Here is a 26,123-nt window from a genome sequence, read left to right on the forward strand (position 1 = left end):
TATGAAAAAGACCTAGGAGTTTTTGTTGACTCAGAAATGTCTTCATCTAGACAGTGTGGGGAAGCTATAAAGAAGGCTAACAAGATGTTCGGATACATTGTGAAAAGTGTTGAATTTAAATCAAGGGAAGTAATGTTAAAACTGTACAATGCACTAGTAAGACCTCATCTTGAATATTGTGTGCAGTTCTGGTCACCTCGCTATAAAAAAGATATTGCTGCTCTAGAAAGAGTGCAAAGAAGAGCAACCAGAATTATAATGGGCTTAAAAGGCATGTCATATGCAGACAGGCTAAAAGAACTGAATCTGTTCAGTCTTGAACAAAGAAGACTACGTGGCGACCTAATTCAAGCATTCAAACTTCTAAAAGGTATTGACAGTGTCGACCCAAGGGACTTTTTCAGCCTGAAAAAAGAAACAAGGACCAGGGGTCACAAATGGAGTTTAGACAAAGGGGCATTCAGAACAGAAAACAGGAGGCACTTTTTTACACAGAGAATTGCGAGGGTCTGGAATCAACTCCCCAGTAATGTTGTTGAAGCTGACACCCTGGGATCCTTCAAGAAGCTGCTTGATGAGATGTTGGGATCAATAAGCTACTAACAACCAAACGAGCAAGATGGGCCGAATGGCCTCCTCTCGTTTGTAAACTTTCTTATGTTCTTATGTTCTTATGATAGCAGTGTGTAAATGTAATCAATAACTTCACTGACGTCAGTGTCCTTCTTCCAAAACAAGGATTCACTTGTATGTGATTGTGGGACTCTTTATAATTCAAATTGTAACACTCAAAAATTCCATACGTAATACATAATAGTTTTTGGAAATATCTTTGAGAACTGTTCTATTGATTACCTGAACCCTTCCTTTTTTTTACCCTTTTAACACAGTTTGCATTGGCATTGTGATCTGAAGTTATAATTTGAAATAATTTGTTTACCAATCAATAATATTTTGAAATAAAACTCTTAGCTACTTCATGTATACACCTATATTGAAATGTTAATGTCATGGTCCCTCACTAGCATTTCTATTAAAGTTGCCAGTACAGTTTTAGTAATTGGTTGTTGCAAGCAGCTTTAGGAGCCTACATGTATTATAGGTTAATAGCTCACAACAACTCCCAAATGGACAAACAGGGTCCATACACTGATAATCCCATTGAAACCCAGGATGTGACACAATTAACTAATGCCAATCACTGAAGCCCTCATATTGTTATAAAGAAGAATCCTATAAAATAAACCACTACAGAATGTATTTACGTTGCATATTTGTACTGTATATGCCATTTTAGGTCAGTAGCATATCTTTGTACCTGGAATCATAAGGCCTTTAAACAATTGTTTTTGCATTAAATAACCGATTTAATATTGAATTAATATGTGTGAATAAATCAGAAGTCTGGGTAAATGCCTTGACTAAGATATTAGGGTTACAGGAATATGAATTATCTTTCTGTGAATTAGAATTATGTATTACCCAGGGAATTACTGTGCAAGAGGCCAGCCAATACACACAGCATCATGTTTATAAATCATGCTGTGTGCAGCACATGACAAAGGTAGGCAAGCAGCTCCATGAGGAGAACATTGTAATTGGGGACCCGGCTCTGTCACACAAGACAAGGATTTAGCACATCACCTGAATGACAGAGCTAAGGGTCACATGAGCAGGCTGCTTCCTTAATCTATTTCTGTCAGTATTTTCACTCCTGCCTTGGAAATGACTGCAAGTGTCTGCTGTTGGCCTGCATATTTGCAAGCTAATTCAATAAAGAAACGCTGTCTAACAATATTAGAATGCCTCAGAGGATGCTTTGCTGTGCCACAGAAGTAGCTCTTGAAAACGGAGAAGCTGGCTGGTTTAGATTTAGATTCTGTACCTTTCCCAACAGGTCTGTGGAATAATGGTCACTGTAAGGACTAAACAGGCAGATGAAGGATCTTAAACACAGGTAGGTCATGTCCTTGAATCGTGTAGCTACAGGAAATGTCAGGCTGTGAACTGCAAATGAGCTGTACTGTCCTGTATGCTGTGTGCCCTTACAACTGCAGTTCTTATGTTCACAGCATGAAAATCTATCATTTTATTGGTTGATTTATATATGTATATAGTTAAATAAATAGTGTATACTATTTAAAAGGGATACATTAAGTGGTGATGTATACATATATAACTTTAAGTAGTTTAAATGTTGTGAGATTTTGACAAACTTGTTGGTCCAATGTTCTTCACATTTGACTGCACAAATAGACATCAGTAGCTTAAACATACATAACTCGTTCAGTATGAAATACCTTGTCTTATACTGAAAAACAATTAATTAAAAAATCATGTCGTTTTAAAAGTAAAAAGTTCCACGCAAAAAAGAGTATTTTTTTAAATTGGTGTTGTTGATAGCTGTTTGTTTAATGATATGAAATGGTTTCTAATCTTGAGGTCTCAGAAGCATGACACACATAAGAAAAAGCTAATCTGAGCATTTACAGCTCATTGTGTAAAATGCATCCATAATCAAAAATAAAATTGTACATTTATACCTGACAGTAAATGGTATGCAAATGTTTTATAGAAACATTAATGGTTTGAGGTTGACATCTGTTTTGCAATGTAACTGTTTTATACACTTCGTATACGTAGGAGTGTTAAAGCAATTAAATCAATTGGAAGATACCTCAGTTTATAGTAATTTGTTGCATTATATCAATCAATATTAGATGGCAGATTTGGAGTTTTTTTTTTTTTAAATATATACATGTCAAATAAAGGATGTAGAAGATGACATGAGTAGTGTTGCTGTGTGAAATCCTCAATTAATACATGATGTATGCATTATTTTTGAGTTGTTAAGAGTTTTCTCTGTATTTGATGTGGCCGTGACTATTTTCTTCACTCTTAGATTCCCTCATGACTTTTTTACACATGGGTAATTCAATTCTTCAGTGATCTATGCTTTTTGGCCCTTGTGTTAATAATTCTTTCTTTGTGGTTTTCCATTAGGGATTGTCAGAAATCCACAGGAAAGAAATGTCTTAAAGTATACTTAGCTTTCTTTTTGAATGCCAACATGCAGAGTGCTTCTTCCGCTTAGAGTTTGATTTGAAATAAATTAATCTAGGACAGACTGACAAATTGCACAGTGCCCTGTTATTGCAGGACAACAGGAATCCCAATGAAAATGACTGGCAAAGGTATTTCACTTGTCATATAATAAAGCTAAATATGTTTTATAATAATAAAATGAGTTTTAAATGAGCCATAAGATTTAAGAAGCTGTGCTACTCATTTTATGAATCTCTATCTCTCTAACTTTTACCATTCATAAATTATGTTTCTATAGTTTTCCATTAGATTTGATTCCCTGTACTGAGCTACACAGACTGTATAACTTCTGATAGTGATAGACTATAGACTACTAAAACATATCAGTAGCAATAGATTATCACCAACAGCAAATTGACTTTTAAATATTATTTAAAAAACAAATTTATTATTATTATTATTATTATTATTATTATTATTATAGTAGTAGTAGTAGTAGTAGTCATAGTCGTAGTCGTAGTAGTATTATATAGTAATATCAATCAAATAAAAAATAAGAATGCACAGCTCAATAGTTATGTCCAAATAGAGACAATACTGTAGTTTCTGTTAATCCATGCATTGCAATGCTTTTAAACCTTTTAAAGTAAACACTTCAAAATCATCTATATATTTCCTGAGAAAGTGACAGAAACCTTGAAAAATTGAAAAATGAGACAAGCTGCATTGGTTTTACAGGACACATCTGCACTTATTTAGGCTGATGGGATCTGTGTGTAATTGATTTTATTAGGGCTAACTGAGGATACATATGTGTGTACACTATACCATCAGATTTATTTAGTTATTTTTAAATTAAAGGACTACCGGAACTATTTCAAGTAATTTATTCACTTTAGAGTGCTGATCTGAGCTGGTGCTGTATTCTGCATTTCAATTCCATTACCTGACAGAAGTGCTACAATATACCATATGGGATATGTTTTCATCTCTCCAAATGTATCCTACCTTGAGGTGGAAAATAATCACATTTCCAAGGGTGCCCCAGAGGATTTACAGTCTGTTACAATAATTATTCATGCAGACATGCAGAAGACCACCGACAGTTTTTGCAACAACAGAAGATGTCAAAACATCACTAAACCAATTTTGCTCAGTATTTCTGTAGCTTCTTTTGTCAACGGTTTTATTGGCAAGCGTTTGAAAACAATCAAGGCATTTATTCTGTAAGCTGTTCTTTGATGCATTGAAATAACCAGGCTTATCAAGGACATCTACACGTTATATAAACCATGTCCTGAAGTGGAATGAAAGGCCATTTCTCCTGTATAGTTCACAACCCTGATTCATTTTAAATAGAGAATAAAGTACAAGCTACTGTACATAATCAGATTAAAACAAACACCAAGGATTTCTTCACTGTAATGTCTCCGAATTTCGAGGAGGCTAAATTAAACTCAGCTTTTCGTTATTAAAAATCACAAATCAAAAAAAAAAAACTGTAATAATTACTCGCTGTCAGAATCAACTATAATTCGTCTTGGCTTTTTCTTTTGACTAGCATCGGAGCATTCATAAAATTTCACGCTGACTTTAGAGTTCTTAATAATTCAGTTATGCCCAAAAATGCTCTGGAGGCTGAAACTTAGTCTTTCTTGTGAATGGTCTTTACATGGTGCTGCAGTTGTGCCGTTGTCTTTGTTTTCTTTATCTCTCTTCTGTAGCGTTGTTTTGTTTACCATGGTCTTGCAGATTGGAGGAAGTACAGCCCAGAATTTCAGAGTTCAGAAATTCTGCCTTTCAGTCTCTGACAGAACGGTAAATTGAGAGGACATTTTTTAACAAATTAGCTTTCAATGCATTGTTTACTTGAAACCGTCAAAGCACTTTGAAACCATTAGATCTTTAAAATAAATCTGAAAATTCTCATTCCACCGACATCAGATCACATCTGTAATCAAAAATATCAGGCGCTATCTGTCATCATAATAGTGTAAGCCCTGGTTGCAAATGAAAGCAATCATTAGACAGTATTCCATGTGCTGTTATTGACAGTCTTAAAATTGAATTAAACAGATATTTTTGTATATTGGGATAGCATTGTGACAAGATGGCTTGCGGTTGACGTCAGACCAGGAAGGAGCACACAGGACTGGGGTATAAAAGTGCTGATGCACATGTTTAATAATAAATAAAACATTTGAACAAAACAAAACACCTTTCAAACAAAAAGGCATGATGGCCAAAACAGACAGACAATAAATAAAACATGGTGCACAAACACCAAAACATGTAACTTGCTGGTTTAAATTGAGTAACAATTGTTTTCTATAATGTTTCATTTCACGCATGACTCATGTTCCGCCTCTGAACCAAACCAACCTCGTTAAGCCAAAGTTGCTAGCTTTTATACATGTGACCATCTCCACATTAGTAATAAATTAATTAACCTGGAGACGGTCACATTCTAACCCCATCCATGCTGTAAAACAACAATAACAAAACATTGTGTATTTAAACACTAAACAATACATTTAAATAATAATAATAATAATAATAATAATAATAATAATAATAATAATAATAATAATAATAATAATACACACAGGGGTGGGGTATACCCCGTCACAAGCATATGAAAACGATAAACACAAACAATTATTTATAACGATTTGCCAAATCGTTTCCAGCTCTGAGCTTTGTATATGATCAGATAACATATGATACATTTGCTTTGTCATTTAAATGACTAAATTAGTTGTAACATGTATCTCCAAATCAGTATTTTCCATCAGTACCATACTTAAACAGGATGTACTCTAGACATCATAACCTTTCAAACTACGTCATGCATTATTCCAGTTTGTTGGATACATGACCACAGGTCTATTCATACGTTTATACAAATATCATCAAGGTTACTTCAAATGCAGCTTTGTGACTAGCTCAATTAACACCACAGGAAACCTGTATCTGAACACGTGGGTGTTGTGATTGCAAGCTCAAGAGGTTATATGTCATGTCACAGTACAATGTTCAGTTTGACAACATGTTTTATCTAAGGGTGAAGTATCGTTAGAGTAAAATAAAGCATTGTGACAGAAAAACAATGAATTCTGGTGATAAATCTCCCTCCCGACCTGTGAGGGCGCTAAATAACGGGAGGAGAAGTATCTGGAAGGGCTGGGCTGATGGTTCGTTTCCTGGACTGGGAAGTGGGTCAGCCTGGAAAGAAGCGAGACTCTGTTATAAGACTGTATTGACCTGAAAGGTAAACGATGGGCAGCAAGTAATAAGGCAGCTGCAAACGTTTACCTAGATGTCATGCGGGATTACATATAGGGGCCAGGGTAGCGCTGATCTTTTCCTGAGAGAGGAGCTCTCAATAATAAAAGGATTACGTGTTACGTGTTTTGTGTTGTGTTTGTCTGTATTGTAATTGTTCATGTTTTTGCATCACCAGACAGTTAAAGCACACATCTGGAGCTGTCGTTGTGGGTCAGCACAATCTGGAGCACCACGGCACAGAGCACTTGCACGTTTGCATTCACCCAGGACTGGTGACCGTGCCTTTGTTTTCTGTTCAGGACTGTACCATGTTATTCACCCTCCCCGCGCTTTACACATTGTTTTGTACTGCCGGGGATTTATTATTTGACTGTCACCAGACCTGGAAACAGCACAATAAACACTTATTCACTGAATTACCATTGTCTGTTCATCACTACTACACTGCTTCACCGCTGCACCTGTTCCGCTTACTAGCCACTTTGCCACACGTGGTGTTAGAAGTGGGATGGACAACACACTGGAGGAGCTGCTGCAGGTGCTGGAGATCAGACAAGATGCAGAGGAGAGACAGAGGGAGGAGCGCTACATGGCGCTCATTGAATGGGTAGGGTTGGCTGTTGCCGCAGGGGCGACCCCTACTGCAACATCGCTGATGTCGCCCCCGAAGGCACAGGCCATTAAAATGACGGCAGAGGATGATCCGGAGGCGTACTTGGTGGCGCTTGAGTGGCTAGTGACCGCGGCGGGATGGGCAAGGGAGTTCTGGGCAAGCCAGTTGGGACCTTGCCTGATCAGGGAGGCTCAGACAGCTTACCAAGCCCTGAGCAACCAGTACGCCACCGACTATGACCTGGTCAAGCAGGCTATTCTCCGTCGCCTCAACATCACCGCGGACACCCACCGGTTGCAGTTCTGCGAGTACCGGAGATAACCAAAGACACGCCCAAGGGTGGTCACAGAGCGATTGTGCGACCACATGATCCATTGGCTGACCCCTGAGAAGAAGACCGCTCAAAAAATGGGGGAAGCCATTGTGATGGAACAATTCTGCCATGTGGTCGGTGCCGAAACCTAGGCCTGGAAACGGCGCCACAACCTGGACACCCTGGAGGAGGCGGTCAGACTGGCTGAGATTATGAGGACTCCCTGACATCAGCCCAGGTCGGGATACTGTCGGTCCCTGCCCTTCGCAGTAGCCGGCCTCCCCCTCCCTCTCGTCCAACACCACCACCATCACCCTTGTTCCTGGAATCAAGACCTCCGAGACCACCGACCCCATTGGACCCCCTTGCCTCCCCCCCATGGAGATTGAGGTTGGCCCCCAGCTGGGGTAGAGGTGTTGCCCTTGCCCTGTTGCCCTACCAGCAGCGGGACAGATATTTGACCTATGCTCCCTCTGTCCCCCCCTCTCTGTTTCTGATGTAATCAGCTTGGACATAGGGCCAGGTCATGCCCCGCTGCCATGGAGTGTGACGTGGCTGCGTGCAACTGGGCACCTAGAACTGGTAAGCAGGGGGAAAATGGTTGGAAGGGGCTCTGTCTGATTGACATGGTTTTAGGGAATGTGAAAACCCACGCGTTAGTGGACACAGGGTGTGAGCAAACCTTTATCAGGACAACTCTCTTGGGCGGTGTGTCGTGGCGGCCACAAGATCAGGTGGCCATCTCCTGTATCCATGAAGACACGGCGGCATACCCCACACTAAAAGTATATTTATCGGTAGGACCGATAAAACGTCACCTTGTAGTCGGGGTAGCGCAAAGGTTGCCACACCCAGTTATTCTGGGCCGAGACTGGCCAAAATTCAAACAATTGATGCAAATAATGGCAGTCTCAGCCACACACGTAAACATGGCAGAAAAAAAAAAGGAACGGATTGGTGATGTGTTTCCTTTTCATACTGAAATGTTTTCCCCTCTTTTCCATCCTAGAAAAACAAATAAGGAGAGATGGACCGCGAAATGGGAGGGAGTGTCTTTGAGACAAGGCTGGGGTCTGATGGGAGAGTGCTGCAATGGTAATAAACATCAGTCGAAGGGAGTGGGAACGCAATGTGACCGAGAGAGCGAGGTTACTGGACCGACTAGGGCAGAGGTTATTCCAGCCCCTCTCAATGTACCAGACCTGTGGTACTCAAGCGCGGACATAGTGTGGGGCCAACATAATGACCCGTCATTAGTGCACGCTTGGGGGCAGGTCCGGTCCATTGAAGGTAAAGATGTTGATGGCGCTAGGGCGCTAGTATATCCACATTTCAGTATCAAGGGGAAATTACTATATAGGGTAAACCTAGCCACGGGCACAGGACAGCCTGTAACACAGTTGTTGGTTCCCCTGTCTTGGCGGACCGAGGTCATGAGGCTGGCACATGATATCCCTTTTGTGGGGCACCTCAGAGCCGAGAAGACGAGGGAATGGATATTAGCTTGATTCTATTGGCTCGGTCATCATACTGATATGTCGAGATACGTAGCCACATGCCCAGACTGCCAGCGAGTAGCACCGGGTTGAGTGCGCCCCGCCCCTTTGGTCCCACTACCCATAATTTCCACTCCTTTCAAGTGCATTGCAATGGACATAGTGGGCCCTTTGCTACCTTCTGACTCTGGGTACATGCATATACTAGTGGTGGTGGATTATGCAACGCGATACCCGGAGGCAGTTCCATTGAAGTCCACTAGTGCCGCTGCAATAGCCACCGAGTTAGCGCAGATTATGGCTAGAGTAGGGATCCCCAAGGAGATTTTGACTGATCACGGAACCAATTTTTTGTCCAATACGTTACAGCAGGTGTACAAAATATTGAAAATACGTCCCATCAGGACGTCCGTTTATAGTCCACAATCGGACGGTCTGATGAAACGTTTTAATCCGACCTTAAAGTTGATGCTGAGGCGATTCGTAACACAGGAGCAGAAACATTGGGCATCACTTCTTCGCTACCTCCTTTTTGCGGTGAGAGAAGTGCCACAGAGTTCAACAGGGTTCTCCCCCTTTGAGCTCCTGTACGGTCAGCAGCCTCGCGGCATCCTCGACCTGCTGAGAGAGGGGTGGGAGGAGCACAAATGCTTGTCCAAAAATGTATTGAAGTATGTGCTTCTACTAAGAGATCGCCTGGATTTGGTCGGTTGTTTGGCCCAAGACAACCTCAGATCGTCTCAGCACCGACAACAGCAGCGTTACCACAAAAATGCACGGATTCGAACCTTTTGGCCAGGGGACAAGGTAATGCTGCTACTTGCCTCATCAGAGTCAAAACTGGGTGCTAAATGGCAGGGGCCATATGAGGTGATTCGGGCTATAGGGAAAGTAAATTATGAAATTAGACAGCCGATCGCCGGAATAAATGTGAAATTTACCATGTTAATTTGTTAAAGCCCTGGCAGGCAAGGGAGGTCTTATTTATAACCCCAGGCAATACGGAGGATGATTTAGGCCCCTGTCCAGAGACCCCGAGCACAAGAGTGATTTCTATGGGGGAACAATTGGTTCCGGATCAGCAAAGAGAGCTGCGTAAGCTTATTGAGGAGGTCAGCGATGTTTTTTCTGATGTTCCCGGCAGAACAAACTTAGTTGAATATGACATTATCTCTCCACCAGGTGTCACAGTGTGAGAGAGACCATACCGGATCCCGGAAAGTAGACGAAGTGGCATTCGCAAAGAGGTATGGCATATGCTCGAGCTTGGGGTGATTGAACCTTCCAGGAGCGAATGGTGCAGTCCAGTTGTCATAGTGGCCAAGAAAGACGGCACCAACCGCTTCAGCATGGATTTCAGAAAGGTAAATGCTATTGCTAAGTTTGATGCATATCCCATGACCCAGGCCGACGAACTTTTAGACAGACTGGGAAAAGCGAGGTTTACTTCCACTCTGAACCTGATGAAGGGATACTGGCAAATCCCTTTAACCCGCAGCTCCAGAGAGAAAACCGCATTTTCAACACCAGAAGGGCTGTTCCACTTTAAAACCATGCCATTTGGGCTACATGGTGCGCCCGCTGCCTTTCATAGACTGATGGACCAGGTTTTACGCCCACATCATGAATATGCAGCAGCTTATATTGATAACGTGGTGATTTACAGCTCCACGTGGCGAGAGCATTTGGCTAGGGTTACAGCCGTTCTTCAGTCTCCAAGGGCAGCCCGGCTGACAGCTAACTTGAGGAAATGTGTGTTTGCCAAAACAAAGACTCAATATTTGGGATTTTTAATGGGGAATGGAAGGGTGAGACCTGTGTTCACCAAAATCCAGGCTTTGGTTGATGCAGCGATCCCCAAAACCAAGACTCAGGTGAGGTCACTACTGGGCTTAGCTGGTTACTACCACCGCTTCATTACCGAGTACGCCACAGTGGTTACCCGTTAGTCGACCTCACCAAAAAGAGAGCTCCAAATTTAATTAAATGGTCAGCTGAGTGTCAGAGGGCATTTTATACTATTAAGCGTAAACTTTGCCAGGCCCCCACTCTTATTATTCCAGATTTCACCAAGAGATTCATCCTCCACACTGACGCATCGGATGTAGGTTTGGGTGCAGTCTTGTCCCAAAAAGTAGCTGGAGTAGAGCACCCGATTTTGTACCTGAGCAAAAAGATGTTACCTTGGGAACGAAACTACTCAATAGTCGTAAAGGAGTGTTTGGTCATTAAATGGGCTACTCACTCTTTACGATACTACCTGCTGGGGCACTCGTTTGATCTGGTCACAGACCACGCCCCACTCACGTGGTTAAGCACAATAAAGGACAGCAATGTCCGGATAACTCTGTGGTATCTGGCATTGCAGCCCTTCATGTACCATATGGTACATATACCAAAATGCGGATTATTTTTCCCGGGAGGGGGGAGTAATGGGAAAGTTAGATTTAGCTGAGTGTTCCTTCGGCTCCACTCTGAGCGGAGGGATATGTGACAGAAATACAATGAGTTCTGGTGATAAATCTTCCTTCTGACCTGTGAGGGTGCTAAGGAACAGGAGGAGAAGTATCTGGAAGGGCTGGCCTGACAGTTTGTTTCCAGGACCGGGAAGTCGGTCAGCCTGGAAAGAAGCGACACTCTGTTGTAAGACCATATTGACCTGAAAGGTAAATGAGGGGCAACTGCAAGTAATAAGGCAGCTGCAACCGTTTACCTAGATGTCATGCGGGAGTACATATAGGGGCCAGGGTAACACTGATCTTTTCCTTCATTTGGGTTAATGCTAGGAGAGAAGGACTGAAAGAGGAGCTCTCAGAGAATGTAAAGAGAGAAAAGTGTTATACTTGTTGTGTGTTATTTCAGTCTGTCTGTAATTGTCTGTCTTTGTTGCACTACTAGACAGTTAAAGCACACCTCCGGAGCTGTTGCCACGAAAGCACTATCCGGAGTACCACGGCACAGAGCACCTGCACATTTGCATTCACCCAGGACTGGTGATCGTGCCTTTGTTTTCTGTTCAGGACTGTTTGTTGTGTATTGCCGGGAATTTATTATTTGACGGTCACCAGGCCTGGAAACGGCATAATAAACACTTATTCACTAAATTACCATTGTCTGTTCATCACACCTGCACCGCATCACTGCTACACCTGTTCCCCTTACCAGCCACTTTGCCACAAGCATATATTATACATTACCATTTGGATCAAAACCAGCAACCTAATATCTCACCTACTCTTGCCTTTAATAGCTAGATAAGCTGTTAACAATGTAATTGCACCGTACAGACAGACAAATAGGCAAGCAGCCAGTTTAGAGCCCCAGATTATGACAAATCAATAACTGGTGCTAAAGAATTATTTGCCAGACAAGATGTTTTTAAGATAAATGAAAAAATGTATTTGTGACATACAGACAGGCAGTCTGACAAGTGGAATCACAAAACACATTGTACAAATGCAAGTGAAAATAATTTTGAAAATACTAGTGAAAATAGTGCAGTGCAAGTCACATGTAATTTTTTTTATTAATAGTCTGAGTGTTAATAACGCTCACTGTTTTAAATCAACAATAGAACATACAGTGCCTATAGAAAGTCTACACCACCTTGAACTTTTTTCACATTTTGTTGTGTCTATGTGTGGCAAAGTGGCTAGTGGAGGGTAACAGGTATAGCGGTGATGCGATGCAGGAGTGACAGGCAGACAACAGTTTCCAGTGAAAAGGTGCTTTTATTTATAATCCAGGTCTGGTGACCGTAAAATAATAAATCCCCGGCGATACACAACCATGTGTAAAGCGCGGAGATAACAAAACAGGGCACAGTCCAGAACAAAAATGAACCCACGGTCACCAGTCCTGGGTGAGTGCAGACGTGAGGGTGCGTGGTGAATACACAGATACGGTGGTGTGCAGGGGTGCTCCGGACAGTGCTGACCCTTTGCGACAGCTCCGGAGTAGTGCTCTAACTGTCTACAGTGAAATAAACACAGACAGTTAATAAACAAACACAACACGTAATCACAAAAACACTGCAAGTTCCACTCTCGCTTCTTCTTCCAAACGTTCTACCCAAACGAAGGAAAAGATCAGCATTACCCTGGCCCCTATATGTAATCCTGCATGATATCTAGGTAAACGGTTGCAGCTGCCTTATTACTTGCAGCTGCCTCTCGTTTACCTTTCAAATCAATATGGTCTTACAACAGAGTCGCGCTTCTTTCCAGGCTGACCCACTTCCCTGACCCGGAAACGAACTGTCAGGCCAGCCCTTCCAGATACTTCTCCTCTCGTTCTTTAGCATCCTCACAGGTCAGGGGGAAGATTCATCACCAGAACTCATCTTTCCGTCACATATCCCACCGCTCAGAGTGGAGCCGAAGGAACACTCGGCTAAATCTACCTTCCCCATTACTCCCCCATCCCGGGAAAAATAATCAGCATTTTGGTGGTCTTTCCCTGCATGGTGTACCATGTGGTACATGAAGGGCTGCAATGCCAGATACCACTGAGTTATCCGGGCATTGCTGTCCTTCATTGTGCTTAACCACTTGAGTGGTGCGTGGTCTGTGACCAGATCAAATGAGTGTCCCAGCAGGTAGTATCGTAAAGAGTGAGTAGCCCATTTAATGGCTAAACACTCTTTTTCGACTACGGAGTAGTTGCGTTCCCGAGGTAACATTTTTTTACTCAGGTACAATATCGGGTGCTCTACTCCAGCTACTTTTTGGGACAAGACTGCACCCAAACCTACATCCGAAGCATCGGTGTGGAGGATGAATCTCTTGGTGAAATCCGATGTGATAAGAGTGGGGGCCTGGCTAAGTGTACTCTTAATAGTATCAAACGCTCCCTGACACTCAGCTGACCATTTAATTAAATTTGGAGCACTCTTTGTGGTGAGGTCGACTAACGGATTAACCACTGTGGCGTACTCGGGGATGAAGCGGCGGTAATAACCGGCTAAGCCCAGTAGTGACCTCACCTGAGTCTTGGTTTTGGGGATCGCTGCATCAACCAAAGCCTGGATATTGGTGACTACAGGTCTCACCCTTCCATTCCCCATTAAAAATCCCAAATATTGAGTCTCTGTTTTGGCAAACGCACATTTCCTCAAGTTAGCTGTCAGCCGGGCTGCCCTTAGAGACTGAAGAACGGCTGTAACCCTAGCCAAATGCTCTCGCAAGGTGGAGCTGTATATCACCATGTCATCAATATACGCTGCTGCATATTCATGATGTGGGCGTAAAACCTGGTCCATCAGTCTCTGAAAGGCAGCGGGCGCACCATGTAGCCCAAACGGCATGGTTTTAAAGTGGAACAGCCCTTCTGGTGTTGAAAATGTGGTTTTCTCTCTGGAGCTGCGGGTTAAAGGGATTTGCCAGTATCCCTTCGTCAGGTCCAGAGTGGAAATAAACCTTGCTTTTCCCAGTCTGTCTAAAAGTTCGTCGATCCGAGGCATAGGATATGCATTGAACTTAGCAATAGCGTTCACCTTTCTGAAATCCACACAGAAGCGGTTGGTGCTGTCTTTCTTAGCCACTATGACGATTGGACTGCACCACTCTCTCCTGGAAGGTTCAATCACCCCAAGCTCGAGCATATCCCATACCTCTTTGCGAACGCCACTTCGTCGACTTTCCGGGATCTGGTACGGTCTCTCTTGCACTGTGACACCTGGTGGAGAGATAATGTCATATTCAACTAAGTTTGTTCTGCCGGGCACGTCAGAAAAAACATCGTTGAACTCCTCAATAAGCTTACGCAGCTCTCTTTGCTGATCCGAAACCAATTGTTCCCCCATAGAAATCGCTCTTGTGCTCGGGGTCTCTGGACAGGGGCCTAAATCATCCTCCGTATTGCCTGGGGCTATAAATAAGACCTCCCTTGCTTGCCAGGGCTTTAACAAATTGACTTGATAAATTTCACGTTCATTTCGGTGATCGGGCTGTCTAATTTCATAATTTACTTTCCCTATAGCCCAAATCACCTCATACGGCCCCTGCCATTTAGCACACAGTTTCGATTCTGAGGAGGGAAGTAGCAGCATTACCTTGTCCCCTGGTCGAAAGGTTCGAATCTGTGTATTTTTGTCGTAATGCTGCTGTTGTCGGTGCTGAGCCGATCTGAGGTTGTCTTGGGCCAAACGACCGACCAAATCCAGATGATCTCGTAGTAGGAGCACATACTTCACTACATTTTTGGATGAGCCTTTGTGCTCCTCCCACCCCTCCCACAGCAGGTCGAGGATGCCGCGAGGCTGCCGACCGTACAGGAGCTCAAAGGGGGAGAACCCTGTTGCACTCTGTGGCACTTCTCTCACCGCAAAAAGGAGATAGGGAAGAAGCGATGCCCAATGTTTCTGCTCCTGTGTTACGAATCGCCTCAGCATCGACTTTAAGGTCTGATTAAAGCGTTCAACCAAACCGTCCGATTGTGGATGATAAACGGACGTCCTGATGGGACGTACTTTTTAAAATTTTAGTACACCTGCTGTAACGTATTGGACAAAAAATTGGTCCCGTGATCAGTCAAAATCTCCTTGGGGATCCCTACTCTAGCCATAATCTGTGCTAATTCAATGCCTATTGCAGCGGCACTAGTGGACTTCAATGGAACTGCCTCCGGGTATCGCGTTGCATAATCCACCACTACTAATATATGCGTATACCCAGAGACAGAAGGTAGCAAAGGGCCCATTATGTCCATTGCAATGCGCTCGAAAGGAGTGGAAATAATGGGCAGTGGGACCAAAGGGGCAGGGTGCACTCGACCCGGCACTACTCGCTGGCAGTCTGGGCATGTGGCTACATATTTCGACACATCAGTATGATGACCGAGCCAATAGAATCGAGCCAATATCCGTTCCCTCCCTCCCATTTCACGGTCCGTCTCTCCTTATTTGTTTTTCTAGGATGGAAAAGAGGGGAAAACATTTCGGGGTGAAAAGGAAACACATCACCAATCTGTTCCTTTTTATTTTCTGCCACGTTTACGTGTGTGGCTGAGACTGCCATTATTTGCACTAATTCTTTGAATTTTGGCCAGTCTCTACCCAGAATAACTGGATGCGGCAACCTTTCTGCCACCCCGACTACAAGGTGACGTTTTATCGGTCCTACCGATAAATATACTTTTAGTGTGGGGTATGCCGCCGTGTCTCCATGGATACAGGAGATGGCCACCTGACCTTGTGGCCGCCACGACACACCACCCAAGAGAGCTGTCCTAATCAAGGTTTGCTCACACCCTGTGTCCACTAACGCGTGGGTTTTCACATTTCCCAAAACAACGTCAATCAGTTCCCAAAACAACGCCCCTCCCGACCATTTTCCCCACGCTTACCTGCTTCAGGTGCCCAATTGCATGCGACCACGTCACACTCCATGGCAGGGGGGCATGACCTGGCCAGATGTCCCGGCTGGTTGCACCTGAAACAGATAGGAGGGACAGAGGGGGCATAGGTCAGAAATCTGTCCCGCTGCTGGTATGGCAATGGGGCAGGGGCAGCACCTCTACCCCAGCTGGGGGCCAACCTTGGTCTCCATGGGGGGAAGGCAAGGGGGCCCAATGGGGTCAGTGCTCTAGGAGGTCTGGGTCCCGGGAACAAGGGGGGTGGTGGTGTTGGAGGAGAGGGAGGGAGAGTTTGGCTGCTCTGAAGTGCAGGGGCGGACAGGATTCGGACCCGTGCAGAAGTCAGGGAGTCCTCGAAGTCTTCCGCCAGTTTGACAGCCTCCTCCAGGGTGTCGGGGTTGTGGCGCCGTATCCACGCCTGGGTTTCGGCGCCGACCACATGGCAGAACTGCTCTATCACAATGGCTTCCCCCATCTGCTGGGCGGTCTTCTTCCTGGGGGTCAGCCAATGCACCATGTGGTCGCAGAACCGCTCTGCAACCACCCTGGGGCATGTCTCCGGGGCCCTCTGGTACTCCCTAAACCGTGCCCGGTGGGTCTCAGTAGTGATGTTTAGGCGGCGGAGGATAGCCTGTTTGACCAGGTCGTAATCGGTGGCGTGATGGTCACTCAGGGCTTGGTAGGCTGCCTGAGCCTCCCCGATCAGACAGGGTCCCAACTGGCTGGCCCAGAACTCCACCGGCCAAGCCGCTGCAGTAGCCAGCCGCTCGAACGCCACTAAATACGCCTCTGGGTCATCCTCCGCCGACATCTTCATCGCCCGTGCCTTCGGGGGTGACATCACCGGTGTTGTGGTCAGGGTCGTCGCTGCAGCAATAGCCAGCCCTACCCGTTCAATGAGCGCCGTGTAGTGCTCCTCCCTCCTTCTCTCCTCTTCGTCGCTTCTGCTCTCCAGCGCCCGCAGCAGCTCCGCCAGCTCGTTGCGGTTCATAATCCCGTGTTCTGACATCATGTGTGGCAAAGTGGCTAGTGGAGGGGAACAGGTATAGCGGTGATGCGATGCAGGAGTGACAGGCAGACAACAGTTTCCAGTGAAAAGGTGCTTTTATTTATAATCCAGGTCTGGTGATCGTAAAATAATAAATCCCCGGCGATACACAACCATGTCTAAAGCGCGGAGATAACAGAACAGGGCACAGTCCAGAACAAAAATGAACCCACGGTCACCAGTCCTGGGTGAGTGCAGACGTGAGGGTGCGTGGTGAATACACAGATACGGTGGTGTGCAGGGGTGATCCGAACAGTGCTGACCCTTTGCGACAGCTCCGGAGTAGTGCTCTAACTGTCTACAGTGAAATAAACACAGACAGTTAATAAACAAACACAACACGTAATCACAAAAACACTGCAAGTTCCACTCTCGCTCCTTCTTCCTCCAAACTTTCTACCCAAACGAAGGAAAAGATCAGCTTTACCCTGGCCCCTATATGTAATCCTGCATGATATCTAGGTAAACGGTTGCAGCTGCCTTATTACTTGCAGCTGCTTCTCGTTTACCTTTCAAATCAATACGGTCTTAAAACAGAGTCGCGCTTCTTTCCAGGCTGACCCACTTCCCTGACCAGGAAACGATACTTCTCCTCTCGTTCTTTAGCGCCCTCACAGGTCGGGAGGAAGATTCATCACCAGAACTCATCTTTCCGTCACACTATGCCTCAGAGTTTCATGCATTTAAATGAGGATTTTTTTCACCTTCACTTTTTCACCATGCTCCACACTTTTAAGTGGAAAAAAGTTTTTATTGAGAAAAAAGATCATATATTAAAAATACAAAACTGAAAGATCATAATTGGATAAGTCTCCACCCCCCTGAGTTAATAGTTTTTGGAAGCGCCACCTTTGGCATCAATTACAGCTGTGAATCTGTTGGGATAGGTCTCTACCAACTTTGCACACCTAGATTTGACAATATTTGACCATTCTTCTTTACAAAACTGTTTAACCCCTGTCAATTTCATTGGGAGCATTGATGGACAGCAATCTTCAAGTAATGGCACACATTTTTGATTGGATTGAGGTTGAGGCTTTGACTGGGCCACTCAAGGACATTTGCCTTTTTGTTCCTTAGCCAGTGTAGATTTGGCTATGTGCTTTGGGTCATTGTCATGCTGAAAGGTGAACTTCCGTTCCTGTTTCAGCTTTCTTGCAGAGGGCAGCAGGTTTTCCTCAAGGACTTTTCTGTACTTTGCTCCATTCATTTTCCTTTTTATCCTAACACGTGCCCCAGTCCCAGCCTATGAGAAACATGATGAGAAAAAGTTCCCTGCAGCCTTTACAACAACATTACTGAGTTTACACTCTAAGAGTTTTACACTTAGTGACTCATGCATTACAGAGGCTAAAAATAAAAACCCCAGAGCTTCCCCGTAGCTTGGAAGTTGTTCACAATATTTCCATACTGTCCCAGTTTAAGGACTTCTGAATCTGGTCATCTTGATATATATCTATCATGCTTTCACAAGATTAGGGTGGCTGCTTGTTAAATGGTGGAATGAGTCATAACTTGGGAAAGAAAAAAAAAACACTAGGGATTTCAGTCAGTCAGACAATCTCAACGCTTTCCAGCTGGACATGAGAACGGCTCTGCCAGGAATATAAGCCCAATGAACCTGCTTCAGAGCTGTAAATGCCACAGAACCCTGGCTCCAGTGAGCAGCCTGGGAAAAAGATAACAAAGTACTATACATGCTGCTTATCAGGCAGTGTTTTCCATAACACTGCCTGAATTGAAGGGATTACAAGAAGATTTTTTAAACGCAGGATGTTTTCTAGAATAGAAGATAGTAGATTGAAGCAAGGAATTGTATCTGGTTCCAAGGCTGTTGTTTTTGTACATGATCCTATAGTGTTGTTTGCTCCCATGCTACCTCTGCTACTGTTATTCACAGTATTTATGTGGGAGGTTGACCTAGTTTCAGTTGTTGTGGGATCTTCACAATAGATTAATCAACTATCAAACACATTTTGCTGTTTGCTTTTTACAAGTAATTTAAACCAAACTGACAAAGCAGAAATATATATATATATATATATATATATATATATATATATATATATATATATATATATATATATATATAGAGAGAGAGAGAGAGAGAGAGAGAGAGAGAGAGAGAGAGAGAGAGAGAGAGAGAGAGAGAGAGACAAGCATACTTATTTCTTCAGAACTACTTATCAAATTGTCATGAAACCTTTAGTTACAAAAACTTTTTGCGCATATTGCTTATGTAGGTCACTTAAATGCTTGTTTTATTTATTTGTAGGAATATGAATGTCACTTACATACAGTTCATTGACAGTTTACTATAGTTACTTGCTGCTTTGTTTGATCTCCTCAGGATGGAGAATGAAGCTATTCAACTGGAAAAACAACATGTGCACAGCGTTTATGAGAAAACAGCCCCGTACCTCAGTGACCTGCGGTGCAAGGCCTGGCCTCGGGTAAGGCAGTTTCTGCTGGATCAGGAACCCGGAAGCCTAATTGCTGACATTGGTAAGAAAACTGAAGCAAACCTGAAACCAGTTTGATTTCCTTCAAACAGACAAATGCGTGCATTAGAAAACTTTTATAACATTAAGTGCACCAACCCCAAAATGTAATTCTAATGATGGCACAGTCCTTCTTATAATGTGTTTTAAAAAGTACAAATTAACAAAAACTGTGATAACTGTGTGCATAAAATATAAAAACAAAGCTATCTGTTGGTATTATCACAGTTGTTAGGTATTTGTTTTTAAAGTTACTATAAGGATAGTGGCTCCATAATTAAAATGCATTCCTAGGATTTATGTATTATGTATTTCTATATAATGGACTTTTGAACTTTACACAGTTTATTGTACGCCTTAAAGGCATTCATTTTTTATAACCAATTTTAGTCTCTCATCTCACCATCAAAAAAATAAATAATTGAGAGTAATTTATCCACTTTCCTTCTGCTTTCTCTTTTTCATAGAATCACAAGGATTCATATTTAAGCAGTAGAGATATTCATATTAGGCACAAGCCTGATGTATTATTATTATTATCCCCCAGAATGAAATGCAGATACAATTGTTGAGTGACAATCAGTAGCTTTGTGGAAGTAATAATTGTAATCAACACTTTTACTAACATATGCAGTTTACACTTAACTGTAAATGTCCTTTTTTGACCTTACTGAATTAAATTACACTAGTGGCTATTGGATAAAGGCAATGTTATCAATTGAAAATAGGGTATACCAAGGATGTTATGTATTGCAATATGTACATAATTGAACAATTCATTTAAAAGTATGTAAATGCAGTTCAACAAGCCGTATGGTAGGTCAGTGAAATTTACCACCAGTGACATTTCTGTATAAGGCCACCTGACAAGAACAAAAATCCCCTGGCGTTTTGTCTAAGCTATATCCATTGTAGTAACTGCTGGCATTTGCTTCTTTTGGTGCCTTAGTACTATACAGTGTTGCTATTAAGTTTCTTCCCCAGTGCAGCTAGAGAATGTTCTGGGTATCACTGGAACATCTCTTTGTTGGTTTAGGTCATATCTGTCTAATAGGAAGCAATTTGTTATCTGAGGCAATTATTTTATTCCACCAATGACTAAACATTTACGTATGTAAAGGAATTAATTTAGCACACTCGACATACTCATGCCCACGTGAGTAATCCAGTTGGTAAAACTAATAAGAAGGTCAAAGTGCTGTCCTTGTTTAATGATTGAGTGTTTGAAGTTATAGATGAGCCACTGATTCATACTGTTACTATACTTTTTTCCCCCCTATATCTTAATTCCTTCATGTTCACATTATTTCACATGCTTTTTTTTTGTATAAGTGTCTGACTGTTCATGACATTTGTGTACATTTTAAATTTATTTTAGGTTGTGGGACTGGGAAATATCTAAGTGTGAACAGTCAGATCTACAACCTTGGCTGTGATTACTGTAGCCCCCTAGTGGAGAAGGCCAGGAAGCAAGGCCATGAAGTCTTGGTGTGTGACAATCTCCAGCTTCCCTTCAGGGACCAGGTCTTCAATGCTGTTATCTCCATAGGAGGTAAAGGGTTTTCAGACACATCTGCTCGGTCTAGATTTGGATAGATTTTACTTTCAGCTTTTCAAACAAGAGGGAAAATAGATTATTCTTTCGTTTTTCACAAAGATCTGTAAATCAGAAAACTTGGATGCCGTAGTCAGACAAATAAATACAAGTTTAAATAAAAGTTTTGCTCTGTAATTTTTATCTGTAATGATTTTGAAATTAATAGACTGTTTTGGTATTTTTATTATTTTTATATATTACAGTCTGATTTATTCTGATAGCAAAATAAAATAAACATATCTTAAATGTTTTTTGTCCTCAGGTTCCCCTTGATATTTTTTTGTTGCTTTTTCTAAATTGTAAAATACACAAAATATTACAGTTCAATTGAGAATTGGGGGCTCCAGTGAAAACAAACTGCCATAGCAGTCACATCTGGAGAAGATCATATAACACAGGTCATATAACTGAAAAGTTTTATTTATTTATTTATTTATTTTTATAAATAGATTATTATTGAAAGGAACAGAGATAATTCAAAAGTGCATCTGCAGTTAATATGTATCAAGGGATCCATCTATTATTCATATATTTGGCCGTTATTTCAATATTTTCCTATTAAATAGGTTTAAAGTGAGGAAACCTATTTCCCCATTCAAAAATAGATCTGACCTGAAGGGGTAAGGAAACAGCTTTTGCTGAAAAAACTAAGTGGAGGAAACAAAAGTGCTTCAGTTAATTTAGCCATGTCCTTGCTAACTATTGTTGACATATATACACACACACACACACACACACACACACACACACACACACACACACACACACACACAGTGCCAAGAAAAAGTTTGTGAACCCCAATGATAATTATGGAAATTCCGTAGTTTTACCATAATAGCCTTCTTGAATCAAAACCAATCTTTTCTTAAATATCAAGTAGGGTTTATATTAACCAATTCCATGTCTTTTGAAACAAAAATAATGTATGACAAACAATGAATAATTAAGATTCAGGGTATGCGAACTAATAAGTGAACCCCTGGTTTTATCAGCTCAATTAAGGGGATAATTAGAACCAGGTGTTTAAATAATAAGGTAGATCTTCAGGAGTGAGTTGGGAGGCCCCCCCCCCCCCCTTTATAAAAATCAGAAACTTTGTGAGTTTGGTCTTCACCATACAGGTGTGTGGAATCACGTCATGCCACGATCAAAAGAAATCACAGAGGACCTCAGAAAAACAGTTATTGATGCTCACCAGTCTAGAAAGGGTTACAAAACCATTTCTAACGATTTGGGGCTCCACCAATCCACTGTCAGACAGTTGTCTACAAATGGAGAAAGTTCAAGATCACAGTCACTCTACCCAGGAGCAGTCGCCCTACCAACATCTCTCCAAGAACAAACCGGAAAATCATCAAGGAAGTCACAAAGAACCCCAGAGTAACATTAAAGGATCTGCAGGCCACTCTCGCCTTGGCTAATGTGAGTGTTCATGACTCAACTATCAGAAAAAGACTGAACAAGAATGGTGTTCATGGAAGGATAGCCAGGAGGAAACCACTGCTCTCTAAAAAGAACATTGCTGCCCATCTGAAATTCGCCAAAGAGCACGTAGATGATCCACAAGACTTCTGGAACAATATTCTCTGGACAGACAAGTCAAAGGTAGAGCTTTCTGGCCTTAATGAGAAATGTTATATTTGGCAAAAACCAAACACTGCATTGGAACAGAAGAACCTCATCCCAGCCATCAAGCATGGTGGTGGGAGTGTGTAGGTTTGGGACTACTTTGCTCCCTAAGGACCTGGACAGCTTGCCATCATTGACACAACCATGAATTCTGCATTGTATCAGAAGATTGTAGAGGAGAATGTCAGGCCATCCGTCCGTGAGCTGAAGCTGCACCAAAAGTGTGTCATGCAGCAAGACAATGATCCTAAACATACAAGCAGATCTACAAAAGAATGGCTGCAGAAGAACAACGTTCCATGTTTTAGAATGGCCTAGTCAAAGTCTGGACCTAAACCCCATCAAAATGTTGTGGCAGGACCTGAAGCGAGCTGTCCATGCAAGGAAGCCCTCAAATGTCACTGAGCTGAAGCAGTTCTGTAAGGAGGAATGGGCCAAAATCCCTAAAACTGATGTGAGATACTGACCAACAGTTACAGGAAACGCTTAGTTGAAGTCATTGCTGCTCAAGGGGGTGCCACCAGTTACTGAATCCAAAGGTTCACATACTTTTTCACACATTGATATTGAATGTTGAGTCATTTGTGGATAAATAAATGTTGAAAAAGTATCATGTTTTTGTGTCATTTGTTTAATCATGTTATCTTTATCTATTATTAGGACTTAGTTAAGATCTAATAACATTTTAGGTTTGAAATACGTGAAATATGTAAAAATCCCAAGGGGTTCACAAACTTTTTCTCGGCACTATATATATATATATATATATATATATATATATATATATATATATATATATATATATATATACCTTACAGTGTTTGTTTAATTACTAAATACAAATTTAAGATGATATATGAATAAAGTAACCTATGTTGAATAGATATGATTTTTGAACGTGTTATATTCTGTATGTTTATATTCTTCTGGTTATAAAAAAAAGTCTGAACAGTATTTTATGTCTTTTATCATAATGGCAAGAGGTTGACTTTTCAGTAGGGTACTTTTATTATTATTTGTATTCTTGTTATTTTTTTGTTTAACAGTGATCCATCATTTTTCAACCAAAGAAAGAAGAATCAGAGCAATACGAGAAATAGCTAGAACCACAACCCCTGGGGGAATGGTCATGATATATGCCTGGGCCTTGGAACAAAAGCGCCGCCGTTTTGAAAAGCAGGATGTGTTTGTTCCATGGAACAAGGCCTTGTGTTCAAGAAACCCCTCTGACTCTGGTGAGAATGCCAGCAAAGACAAACCTATTGATATGCATCCAACTGTGTACTCAGAGGACCACAGGTGGACAGATGCTTTGAGAAAGGAGATCAGCACTAAGCGTTCATACAGTCTAGGCAGCTACATATCAGTTGGAAGATGCTGCATTAAAAATCCAGAAGAACAAGATAACAGGTTTTACAGTGGCCTGGGGAAGTCCCTCCACTCTTGGTTCTTTTCCAAATCACTTGATGAATCTAGTTTGAAGAAACACTTTGAGAAAATGAAGCCCCTAAGGAGCTCCGAAGGGTGGGTAGACAATGCTGTTCTAGAGCAGCCTTCAAAGCACTGTAGTATAGATTTAGGTCGTGGTGGGTCATTGTTAAATGGACAGAGCTTTGAAGAAGATGACGTATTTGTAGAGACCACAAACTATGAAGAAGCACAATGGTGGAAAGCCACAGGCACTTTAAGAGAGATGAACACAGGGCACCAAAGAGTAGTCAACAGAAAGAATGGCCCAGTAAATGGGGAGCAATATAAGCCTACAGTTAACGGTACAAATGAATTAAACTCTATGAGTAACAGGATCTTCCAAAGAACCTCAACACTTGATTCCACAGACTCTATTCTTGATGCAATAGATGTGGAGGATGAACAGGACAATCTGGTAGATACTAAGGACTTCATGCGTTATTACCACGTTTTCAAGGAAGGGGAGCTGTCACATCTAATAGAAGAAAGTGTGAATGAACTCAGTATAGTCAGTTCATGCTTTGACCATGGCAACTGGTGTGTCATTGCAAAGAGGAAAATGCCAGGTGTCAGTGCTTTGTAACATGCCACACAGAAGCAGAATGTAATCATTAGGCTTATCCATCAGCAAAAGACTGCTTTTACAGCATACCCGCATAAAGCTATTAAAAGGTCAAATAATACCTATGTTTGAGAAGTGATGCAAAGTGAGAAATAAGTGTTTATATAAAGTCAATTTTATTCCTACCTTTCCTGTGTCATTTTCAATATAATTGAATAAAACAGGAGTGGATTGTGTACTTATGTAGTTGTATATACTGGAAGGAAAAGTGAATTGATAAATTAACTACACAACTCAAGCCCTGTCAATTCTTTTTTTTTTTTTTTGGTTTTTATGATATCATCTAATTTCTGCTTCATTTGCTACTATAAATGCATTAGATTTGTGAATGTTTATTGGATTTGTTTGGTAATTTAAGATTACTTTAATAATTTAAAGATTTTTATTGTATTTATTGATATATTTTATTAAAATGTTCTCAAACAGTGGTGCTACTAGGATTATGTTGGTCTGGGTGCAACACCCCACAACGTTGCCATGTGCCTCCGTTCATCACTGGAGTCTTTGCAAACTGCTTTGTGCAGAGGAATTAAAAATACTCCATGCATCTTTGGGCTATATGGCTAATCACTTATAGAAAGCCATTGAGCTCCCACAAATTTCTGACACCTCATAAAACTTGTGGGGTGCAACAACATTTTGTCGGGTGGACACACCTAACAAATCCACACTTAGTGGTGCCACTGATTTAATAATTCATCCCATTCATACTATCTGAATGGAAATGATGAGACACAATTACTCGCTAGCTGGATAGCTTTTAAAAGTATATTTGCAGAATTGATATTTCAATTTCATTGTAAGAAGGAGTCTAATCTTACAAGGTTATTTTGTGGACAAGACTCAGCATTGCACACATTAGCAAGACATATATATTGCAATATTTTACGAACAAGCACAAATATGCTGTACTCAACAAGGGTATTACATTATATTACTTTACAACAGATTTAAATATGCAGTTGGATAGGTTAAAATGCTCAATAGCAATTTTCTTTGAAGAAGGCATTCCCGTTATATATATATATATATATATATATATATATATATATATATATATATATATATATATATATATATATTATATATATATATATATATATATATTAAAGATCAGACTCTATGAGGGTTTTGTAAGATCATCCAAA

General features: G+C 41.7%; 1 protein-coding gene across 1 annotated transcript; it reads left to right on the forward strand.

The window, feature by feature from the left end:
- Positions 1-1,613: 1,613 nt before the first annotated feature.
- LOC121297189 (probable tRNA methyltransferase 9B) lies at positions 1,614-25,213 on the forward strand. Its single transcript, XM_041223344.1, has 4 exons — positions 1,614-1,957; positions 19,507-19,661; positions 21,036-21,209; positions 23,930-25,213. The coding sequence occupies exons 1-4, from the start codon at positions 1,938-1,940 to the stop codon at positions 24,934-24,936; spliced, it is 1,356 nt and encodes a 451-aa protein (XP_041079278.1). The 5' UTR covers positions 1,614-1,937; the 3' UTR covers positions 24,937-25,213.
- Positions 25,214-26,123: the final 910 nt, after the last annotated feature.

This window comes from Polyodon spathula, chromosome 1 (genome assembly GCF_017654505.1).
Source record: "Polyodon spathula isolate WHYD16114869_AA chromosome 1, ASM1765450v1, whole genome shotgun sequence".
In the NCBI taxonomy this organism is placed as follows: Eukaryota; Metazoa; Chordata; class Actinopteri; order Acipenseriformes; family Polyodontidae; genus Polyodon; species Polyodon spathula.